General features: G+C 30.9%; 3 protein-coding genes across 3 annotated transcripts; 2 read left to right on the forward strand and 1 right to left on the reverse strand.

The window, feature by feature from the left end:
* The first annotated feature begins 203 nt into the window (after positions 1-203).
* Positions 204-4918, forward strand: IntS3 (integrator complex subunit 3). The gene is made up of 5 exons (XM_013314438.1): positions 204-447; positions 613-3207; positions 3374-3499; positions 3569-3697; positions 3794-4918. Exons 1-5 carry the CDS (start codon positions 370-372, stop codon positions 3857-3859), a joined length of 2994 nt encoding a protein of 997 aa, XP_013169892.1. The 5' UTR covers positions 204-369; the 3' UTR covers positions 3860-4918.
* On the reverse strand, positions 3908-7600 carry LOC106119447 (hsp70-Hsp90 organizing protein 3). Its single transcript, XM_013314439.1, has 6 exons — positions 7580-7600; positions 7238-7507; positions 7002-7155; positions 6496-6596; positions 6037-6160; positions 3908-5768 (listed from the first exon to the last, which is right to left on the reverse strand). Exons 2-6 carry the CDS (start codon positions 7481-7483, stop codon positions 5668-5670), a joined length of 726 nt encoding a protein of 241 aa, XP_013169893.1. The 5' UTR covers positions 7484-7507; positions 7580-7600; the 3' UTR covers positions 3908-5667.
* Positions 7601-7869: 269 nt separating this feature from the next.
* Positions 7870-9545, forward strand: LOC106119325 (uncharacterized). Its single transcript, XM_013314243.1, has 3 exons — positions 7870-8181; positions 8257-8475; positions 8673-9545. Exons 1-3 carry the CDS (start codon positions 7981-7983, stop codon positions 9345-9347), a joined length of 1095 nt encoding a protein of 364 aa, XP_013169697.1. The 5' UTR covers positions 7870-7980; the 3' UTR covers positions 9348-9545.
* The last annotated feature ends 1047 nt before the right edge of the window (positions 9546-10592 follow it).

Genomic DNA, 10592 nt, shown 5'->3' on the forward strand with positions numbered 1-10592 from the left:
CAGTAACAATAACTGGGTTTACTGTAGTGAAAACCGTTGGATCATTGAGCTCTTTATTTTAATTCAACCTTTCATTTTTGTATTGAAGTTAAAATTGTTAATCCTATAAAACTTTTTTTTTTAAATATTATTAGTAGTGTTGATAACGAAACACAGGTACACCAATTTTTTGATAATAGCAACACAAAAGTGCGCTATCATTTTGTTGTACCACCAACATGTCAAGTCAACTAGAATTTTAATCTGTAAGTAGAGTACACTGCAATGGTATATTGGATGTATATGTGTATTTTTCTCCCACGACAGTGGCAGCGGCAATAGCCATGCAGTCATACTTTGGATCTTTAAAATAGTAGTGAAAATATTGTAATGATGGAGCAGGCAAAAGTTAACATACCTAAACTTTTTGTGTGCACTGTTATTGAAAACAAGGATGAAATTGAAGAGGTAATGACTACAAATTTGCTATTCCTCAACAAAGAATAATTTAGTCGGCCATGTAAAACGCAGTTTCCCCGCAATAGCTACGGCGGCGCTGTAGTCATGGCGCGAAATTTTAAACATATTTAAGTTATACTAAATGTAACTTATTAACCTAACTTTTTGTTCCAGAGATATGAGAGAGCGTATACTTTTTTGCAGTCCCTTGTAGCTGATTGTAGCGAGAAGGAGGCTCACGATGCACTGAATAATGCTGTTTGTAAAAATCATGAAGACATATCACTAGGAATGCTCCTGTCCATTCTCACAGAACCCCACAATGCAACCAAATGTTACAGAGATCTAACACTTATTACTAGAGATGGATTAACATGTGTGCTTAACAATTTGTCAAACTTAATTTTAGAAAGATATTTGAGATTTCATGATACTACAAGGAATCAGCTGTTATGGCTTATAAAAGAAATGATGAGGAATGCTGTTACGGGAGTTGATAATGTTTGCTGGAACCTAATGCGTTATGCATCAGGAGGAGATATAACACCAAAAAACATTTATCTAGTAGAATCTCTTTTAGATATTTACATTGAAAATAAAGTGTGGTTAGAGAAATTTCCCATGTTAATATGCATGGTCGTATATACATATTTGAGATTGATTGAAGATCACAATGTACCACATTTAATGGCATTACGTCAAAAAGAAGTCAATTTTGTAATAGCTCTTATAAGAGAACATTTCACAGATGTTTTATCTTTAGGGCGGGATTTGGTGAGACTACTTCAAAATGTGGCTCGCATTCCTGAATTCCATCAATTATGGCAAGACATTCTTACAAATCCCAGATCACTGTGTCCAAATTTTACAAGTGTCCTGCAAATACTGAACACAAGAACTTCAAGAAGGTATTTGCAATCAAGGATAACACCCGATATGGAACGAAAACTTGTTTTTCTTACTTCTCAAGTGAGATTTGGACACCATAAAAAGTATCAAGAATGGTTTCAAAGGCAATATTTAGCTACCCCTGAATCTCAATCACTTCGTAGTGATATGATAAGATTCATTGTAGGAGTCATTCATCCAACAAATGAATTGTTGTGTTCAGACATCATTCCAAGATGGGCCGTAATTGGATGGCTTCTCACTACATGTACATCAAATGTAGCAGCATCTAATGCCAAACTTGCACTCTTTTACGATTGGTTGTTCTATGATCCAGAAAAAGATAACATAATGAATATAGAACCAGCAATTTTAGTAATGCATCATTCCATGAGATCACATCCAGCTGTAACAGCAACTTTGTTAGATTTCTTATGTCGAATTATTCCAAATTATTATCCACCATTTTCAGATAAAGTTCGACAAGGAATATTTAATTCGCTGCAGCAAATAATTGAGAAAAGAGTTTTACCAAATTTACAACCATTATTTGATTCACCCAAATTAGACAGGGAATTAAGAACGACTGTTAGAGAAACATTCAAGGAATTCTGCAGCAATAGCAACGGAGAAGGGGCTTCTAGTGTTCGTGAAGAAGGTCTTGATGATTTACCTAAGATGGAGTCAGATGAACCTGCATTTTCAGATGATGAAGATGAACCTCATAATAATATAACAGAAGACACAGATGATGATGACATACCGTTATCCGAAGTGAGAGCAAGGGAAAGACCAGAGTTGGCAGCAGCACTGCCATTAATTTTACGACCTTTTGCGGAAACATTATTAGATGAACGATCTACGACTGCCACTAAAGCTTTTATTAATGCATGTGGCAGTCCAATGCCAACAGCGTCCTCACTTGCAGATTTATTTGCAGCTATTTTGCAAGACGCTCCTCCTGTCAAAATTACGTCTAATCCTACACCCTCAGAACTGGAAGCTGTACTGGATTCACCTGTCTTTGCAATGTTCACTTATTTAACGGAAGGAACAGAGGCTAAGAAAAAACTAGTACTAGATATCTTTAAGGAGATTCATGTACAAAGTTCGTTTCAAAATGTAGGATTTTGTTTATTATTTTACTTGAAAGTGTGTTATGAAAGAGAAAGAAAGACAGAGCGAGATGGCGGTAGAAAAAAAAATGTGAAATTTAAAGTTGATGTATATAAAAATTACTGTAATTATTTAGAATTGAAACTAGCTGACAATTTGGCATATGACTTTGAAAAGTGCCAAGAAAGTGATGCTAATCTATTGGTGTGGTTGATACCAGATATATATAGAGAGTTCAAAGATCAAGCACAGAATCACATAAAACTACTAAATGTGATAGTTTCAACTTTGGATGCAGTACAATTGCAGCGTCTTGTATGCCTCACACTGCAGGGCACTTTGATGATGTTCAAATCTGATGATATTACCACAATGCTTTCTACGAGTCTTGGATGGGAGACATTCGAACAATATTGTCTGTGGCAACTTTTAACAGCACATGATATCTCCGTTGAAGATGTCTTACCAATCATTCCCAAGTTATCTTATAAAGGTCATGCTGAGGCCGTCACCTCGGTCTTGTTAATGTTAAAACAAGAGCGTCCAACAGCGGACGTTTTACGACAAATGTTTTGTAGAACAGTGGATGATGATGATACATTTGTTGTCTCCACTGTTATGTATTGGTGTCAAGATTTTGAGGACAAAGTTGGAGATTTACTTTCAGTGTTATTAAGCACTCGATACCCTGGCACAAGTCCAAATAAGAGAAAACGTCCTGGTAAACAAAGTATACCTCCCAATGCACCACCTTCAGCGGAACAAGTATGTTTTATTTTACTTTGTTTTAGGGTGACATTTAATTCACAATTTGTTAATTATCCTCTTTATTCATTCTGTTTAAGTTTTCAAAAACTTCTTATTTGAATAATTGTGTTTTCGATACAAAAAATGGAATTTTAATTACACATATTTTAAAATTTTCCTCAAGGTTTTAGGTCATTTAGAACAAATAAGGGTACGGTGTGTGGAACAGGAAGATATGTCTATTTTCAACATGGAATGTATGCAAAAAGCTTTGCAACACTCACAGTCCAACAGTAGTGACAGTTTACGAGTAAGTGTTGCTTTTTCTTAAAGATTATAAATCTTACAGAGATAAAAACACTTTTATTATTTTTTTCAGAGACAATATAGTCAGCTGTTCTCTCTGGCATGGGAAGATGAACTACCAATATCAAGAAGAGCTAGAAAATTAATTTCAAATTCGTTACCTCTTAATCAAAATTTACATTCCTCTAACGAGGATAGTGAGGTATTATTTATCATTTTATTTGTTACTCTTATTTCTTGTTAAATTTGTAATACAACATTTAAAATTTATCTCTAATCCATTGGATTTATGTTTCAGGAGGAAGAGATTGTAAAACCTAAACAGGCGAAAAGACGAAAAAAAGCCATTTCAGATAGTGAATGACGAAACTTTTTTAAAAAGTTTGGTAAATTTAAACGAAAAAGTTCAACATTTAAATACAATCAGTTTTAATATTGATCATATAGTGGAAACTATGAATTAGTTACCATATGTTGAATACAATTTGCAGTACTGGTTTACAGATGCAATAATCATACATAATTAATATTTATACATTTACACGGAAATACAAAAGTTATGAAACAACTAACAATATTCTAATACTGTTCAATACATATTCAAAGCTCCTTATTCACTAAATCATGTAAGATGTCTGTACATAAAATTATCATATTAAGGCTTTGTTGAGAAAAAAAAATAGATAAAGAAAGGTTTTCTAATGGGTGAAATAATTATTAAATGGCGTAGTGTCTTAGTGTCTAGAACAATGAAATCTTTTATATAGAATATTAGCATAACTTTTATACTTGTTAACTAAGGTAAGTACATATTTTGTCAAAATAAAATGCTGAGTTTTATTATCAACATGAAGGTATGGTATTTAATATAGAATAAGGAGCTTTGATATAGAATATATTTACATAAGAAGACTTCATTATTATTATATGCAGAAGACAGTCAAAATCTGTACAAATTGCCGGCTTTCAAATCATTGGCACAACTCGTCAGTATAATTGTGTTATCTACGAATTTGTACTTCATTTAATTTAAACAACTATTTTTATCTTGTTTTATAAATACGACCCTGTTATAAATTTCATTCAGAAAAAAAATCACCTTTATTTAACTGCATTTGGTTATTCAAAAGATATATTATAATTATATGTCAAATATATTTGCACAAAAATGTACTTGGATGGTTACAAGGTATGCATTTCTACAAGGAATGTCTAGGACAATGTCCATATTAGTCAATCATCAAATGCATTGTAAATTCCTAGATCATTAATAGTTAATATAATAGATTACACTTGTATAGATCTTTAGTCCCCTTTTTTATTGTTTAAGGACATGAGACCAAGAACTTGTATGAATAAAAATGTATAAATAACATTTTTTTTTAAATATTATACACTAGGATCAATAAAATATTTTCCCTTAGGTAGTTTTTATTTGGATTATGTATAATTTTAATTTACTCCAACAATCCTTACATATTTAGATATATTCTTTCTTTAAAAATAGCTCAAATGTGACTTAACATTTTGTTGTGGTATTTATATATAATGGAGTTCATATTTATATTGTCTTAAGGAATGAATCATCTTAATACTTTGTGAATAACAAATGAAGCATTTTTATGATAGGATTTATCTTAAGATCAAAAGTTATTATCTTATAAAGTTTGTAATTCCCAGCCATTTAAAAATAAACCTTCCTTATTATAATTTTATTGCTATAAAATTCATTACTTCCCATTTTTTTTGCGATAAAGTGAATATATTGTATATATGTGTAAAAAGTTAGAGTCAAAAAAGTGAAATTAGGTATTTAAACAAACAATGTAATTAAATAAAATAATGTTATTAATTTATTACTCCCCTCTTACACTGATCAAGTTTGTGGCTTCTTTAGCATTTTTGTAATCAATTGTGTACCTCACACAATGTGACCTTATGTCAAGTGTCAGGAATAAATTAAAATTTCTCGAAGAAATTGGTGATAGGAAAAAAGCGTAAGTTGATCCACTCAAATAATATGCTATATATATATAAAATATTCATTTACTAAGGGTAAGTTAATACATTCAAAAGAATGGTAGGTATGTCTTTTGTATATCATTAATAAAAACAACAAAATTCTTACAATAATTCCCGTATTCCCATTAAAACTAATGAACATCAAATTCACTAAAGCCTTCCTTGCTTAAACCTTTGTCTTGCTTGCGCTTTACTATACTTAGGCTTCTTTTCTGGTTGTGTTGTTTCTTTATTTGCATTGTCACTTCCGACTGGAAAACAAGACAAAAAAAAACAATAATTCAGACACTTTTTTTTAAATGTCACAGTGAAAGTTAAGTTATAGACAAACTAAACTAGTCATCTCTGTCTTACTAAAAGGAAGTGAAGTATAATATTCAACTTCTATTTACTTTAAATTGATTCAATGCCATCATGGAAGGTAAGGCCATATTTGGTTAAAAAAGACTAAGTGCATGGTCTTGTGCTTTACAATCGGAAACAGCGAATAACATATGTAAACAAATAAAATGAATTTACCTAGTTCCTCAGGTGGCTGGAGTGACTTGCCTGCGCCCCATGTATTCATCAATGTTACGGACTTTCCAATAGACCAACCTAAGCCAGCTAATGCTATTGAAAATGCAACCATACTGAAAGGATGCTGAAAAAATTTATATACTTTAGAATACCAATTCATACAAAGGTGACAATGAATTTATTAAACTTTTTCAAGGCCAGGTGAGTCGGTGGCACTGAAGTAAATATTTTTTTCTTACAGTACACTGCAGCTCAATGTTTTCACTGAAACACTATGTTCAGTAACATGATGATATTGACTACTAATTAAAAAAAAGGAATTTTTAATTTTTTGGCCCAAGTAGAGTTTGTGACAGGCAGGCGGCCAGTCGTAAAACTAAAGTCAAAATGTTAAGGTTTATAAAAGTTTGTGCTACACTAGTTGCTAGCCAGAATTATTTTCTACTTATTATTACTCACCCCTAATGTTGGATTGGTTGTACAACAGTAATCCAGAATAACAACAGCTATACCAACAATGAATCCTATACATGTACATATCCAAATAGTGTTTTGATTGCCTGAAATAAGACATTAAAATTGTTTTTAATAAGTATTTACAGATATTACATCAATTGTGCTAGTTTCTTAAATGTAATTATAAAATTTTAATTCCACATTATATTAAACAATGTATGGACATTTTTTGTTATTGAAAGTTTAAGAATGCAGAAAAACAAGAAATTAAATAGCCACTGCTAACTACAGAATTAAATAATAGGTTGTCATAGGTATAATCCATGTCAATACTTGCAAGTGCAGCCTTCATATAGCTTCTCTAAAGTTACATAGGTATAAAATATGATGGTACTTCAATTTCAGACAGGATATTTGTCGGAAAGTTTGACTAGTACTTACCTAGCAAGCTCACTTTATAATAATCACACACACAGAATGTGTAAAAAAAATTTAAATCTCTGACTTACTTTGTATCTTTTGCTTTTGCATGTCAGTTATATTTTTAATGGACTCCAGCAGTTTCGGATTTTGAGGATCAAGTTTTAAAGCTATAGTGTATGAGACAATTGCTTCATCATACAGCCCACTAGCAGCTTCAACTTCAGCACGTCGAAAGTAACCCTAAAAAAAAACGAAAATACATTAAAAATATACTAATGTTTTGACTATAACAGTACCACATACAGTACTTTTAAGAGTATACCTTGGCCCATTGTGGTTGTAATTTAACTGTTTCATTTGCATCTTGTAATGATAAATAATGTTGGTCCAGTTTCAGGAATGCAAATGATCTATTACTATACAGAACATAATTGCTAGGGTCCATTTTAATAGCATGTGTATAATGTAATACTGCTTCAATGAATTTCCCATCTTTTACACATTCGTTACCCTTAATTTTGAGTTCTTCGACACTAAGTGTTTGAGGCTCTTTCTTTGATTCGTCCATTTTTTAATATAAGATTAGATATTACTGTAAATATATAATTGTAAAACAATAATAATCAATAAAGTACATTTAAAAAATTATTAAAAGTATAATGACCTTAATATGTACAAACTTTGACAAATGACAAGTAAAAAAAATGTAATATAATTTTCCATAGATTTCATCACAGATCCAAAATTAAAATGTGAGATGCAGTTTTAAACTTTAAGAATGTAATTTCCAAAATAAAAACAATGTGTATCTAAAGATAAAAGTCAAATGAAAATGACTAGAAAATAATGGAAGATCGACGTTATTAATGAATTCCTGTAACATTTCTCCCGAAAATCCCGTCGTCCAGCTCTTTTATAAGGTCTTTGAATCTCACGTCAACTTGCACAATTGATTGACTTGACGTTTTACAATTTCTTATTTGAATAAAAGTAATACACGAAAACCAAAAGGTTATGCTTGTTATGTTTATCTTTTTTAGTTTTGTATTGTAACTTCTTTAAAAAATGTTTGGTTTAAAATTAAAGTACTTTCTAAATGTATCTGAGAAGATAATTGTAAGAAACTTAAGAAATAGGCAGCGACCAGAGGTTAGTGCAAACCCGGGATTGAATAAAAGAATACAAGCTTTTCAAGAGCAGGGAATTAAGATCGAAGATGAAGATGCAGAGGAGTTTCTTGAAAAATCAAACAGTAATTTCTACAATGTGAGTTGGTCAGATACCTTATTTATATTTATGTTTTGATTTACAACAGAGAACTAACTCTAAGTATTGATCCAGGTTGGTGAAGCCTACAATGAACATTTAAACGAAACTTTGATAGGAAAACATGACCTACAACACAAAATTGTGAAGGAGAAGTATTTCAAAGAAAATCTGCCAAATCTATTGACTTGGAGTGAAAAAGAACAAATTCGCCATCTTGCTACAACACAACCTGATGAATGGACACCACAAAGAATAGCTGAAAGTTTCCCTGTTACAGTTCCAGTTGTAAAGGTAATATTTTAATTAATTTTTGCACACACTTTGTAATGGGAAAAAATCACAAATTATCTGGTTGTATATCAAGGCGTTTATGAGACCCATCCACAACAAGAGTAACAATTTCATAATAGATGTATTTTCATTGTGATGTTTTTTTCATTGAAAAAACTTAAAATTTTAATTGGTTTGTAAACTTTTTTCATCTTCAGAAATTATTAAAATATCCTTGGAAGCCGGCCACTGAAGAACGGATAGCACGGCATGATGCATCCGCTATGAGAAATTGGAGAGAACTTAAGGAGGGAAATTTAAATATACCAGAAGACTTAAAAAAACGCTTTTTAAAGTTTTCCGAACGTCAAATACCTCCTCTCAATCAGAAATCAATTAAAGTTGACTTAACACAGGCGGAAAAAATAGGTGAATTTGAACAAATTATACAAACGTGTGCAAAAAAAGATAACGCTGAAAAAGAAACAGAAATGTGTGATAAAACACAGCAAAACAGTAACAATAGAAAGAGCAACAAAAAAGAAACAATAGATCCACAAAGATTGACATTACAGGATTTAACTGCAAGAATAAAAGAGAGATTAGAAAGCGGAAGTGAAGTGGATACTCCAGATAGAATAATCATAGACACTGTAAGCGCAGAGAAATCAAAACTTGTAAATAATACAGAAATTGATCTAGTAAGTTATAAAGAAGAAAGTAATTTAAAAGAATACAAAGAATCTGATACATCAATCACTGCAATAAATTATCCAGAACGAATAAGGATTCCTAAAAAAGCGTACAAAAAAGGTGCCACATACAAAATGAATGATTGCTACTACGATCATGACGGAAGATTTTTATACCGAGTTTTAGGTTTAACAGAATAATTATTGAATAAATGAAACATCAACATTCGAAGCCTTATTCTTTTATACAAAAATTATATGCATTTTAATATAATAGGTCCATTACAGTAAAATAACTTAAATATACTCAAGTAATATATTGCTAGAATGTGTACACACAAAAGTTATTGCATGTTTTTTTTATTATATTTTTTACATACAATTGTTATTCAAGATATAAAAATACAGTATGTGACCTATAACATATTTATTTTATATGAAACAAAAAGATATGGCTGCAATGATCACAATTTAACTAAAATGTAGTGCTAAATATTTTTTATCTTACAACATATATTGAAAAGTTTGCATTATTTGATTATTAGGTCTTTTGAGTATAGAACATAAAGCATTTTGTACCTAACAAGCTTGCAATTCCTTTTTGTTTGTTTAAATTCATACTCTTTTGCAAATTATGTATGAATTTATCTTCTATCTAACTCAATTCATTTGAATGTTAGGCCATAGAAGTATGTATAGGGGCACTGCAATATCCACGCTGAGGCTTAATAAAATTACATTATTCCCTCTATAAATATAAACAGTCTACTGATTTCTTTTTAAACTATATATCCAATGTATTTTATAATACTTTTAACATTTGGCAGTACATTTGACTTACATATTTTCAGATTTGCCAAATTCATTTCAAAAATTTACTTAATATAACAAAAAATGTATTTATTTTCCAATTGATTTTCACAAAGTACAACATGAAATGTTATTTTTAATGCATTTTATTAATAAAATCAATATTTAACATAATTTAATACTATATACCTAAACAGCAATATCTGCCTTCTAAACAACATTCATAATTATGTACATTTTGTTTCCAACTAATACAATTTAAATACTTCAATTTAGCACCCACTATTCAAAAATTAGCAAAAATAATGCATTGAAAATTAAAATTTTAACACGCATTTCCCGTTGGACCGATTGATCGGCGATAAATAGGCGGATCGGCCCAACGGCAAACACCTATTTTAGCTGTGGGTTTTTACAACTGTGAGACATTGTTGTCTCTGTTTTTTCAAAGCGATTGATTGGGATGACAATATATGTCACGATAAGAACAACTGAAATCCCGAGTTATAGTCAAAGAAGGATATCTGTCCCGGTGAGAGGAATTGCCATCGCGGTTCCTTCTGTCAGAAAAAATGTAAAACCAAGTAGGTTTTACAGTAAGCATAGAAAATTATATTAAAGAAAAAACACAAGACA

The sequence above is a fragment of the Papilio xuthus genome, unplaced genomic scaffold (genome assembly GCF_000836235.2).
Source record: "Papilio xuthus unplaced genomic scaffold, Pxut_1.1 DF827461.1, whole genome shotgun sequence".
NCBI classification, from domain to species: Eukaryota; Metazoa; Arthropoda; class Insecta; order Lepidoptera; family Papilionidae; genus Papilio; species Papilio xuthus.

Coding starts and splice junctions, on each gene's coding strand:
- LOC106119447 (XM_013314439.1), bottom strand. CDS start 7,483: ATGGACGAATCAAAGAAAGAGCCTCAAACACTTAGTGTCGAAGAACTC. Junction 7,156..7,237: donor TACAACCACAATGGGCCAAG/GTATACTCTTAA, acceptor GTTTTTTTTTAG/GGTTACTTTCGACGTGCTGA. Junction 6,597..7,001: donor GCAAAAGCAAAAGATACAAA/GTAAGTCAGAGA, acceptor GTCTTATTTCAG/GCAATCAAAACACTATTTGG.
- LOC106119325 (XM_013314243.1), top strand. CDS start 7,981: ATGTTTGGTTTAAAATTAAAGTACTTTCTAAATGTATCTGAGAAGATA. Junction 8,182..8,256: donor CAAACAGTAATTTCTACAAT/GTGAGTTGGTCA, acceptor GTATTGATCCAG/GTTGGTGAAGCCTACAATGA. Junction 8,476..8,672: donor TTACAGTTCCAGTTGTAAAG/GTAATATTTTAA, acceptor TTTCATCTTCAG/AAATTATTAAAATATCCTTG.
- IntS3 (XM_013314438.1), top strand. CDS start 370: ATGATGGAGCAGGCAAAAGTTAACATACCTAAACTTTTTGTGTGCACT. Junction 448..612: donor ACAAGGATGAAATTGAAGAG/GTAATGACTACA, acceptor TTTTTGTTCCAG/AGATATGAGAGAGCGTATAC. Junction 3,698..3,793: donor CCTCTAACGAGGATAGTGAG/GTATTATTTATC, acceptor TTTATGTTTCAG/GAGGAAGAGATTGTAAAACC.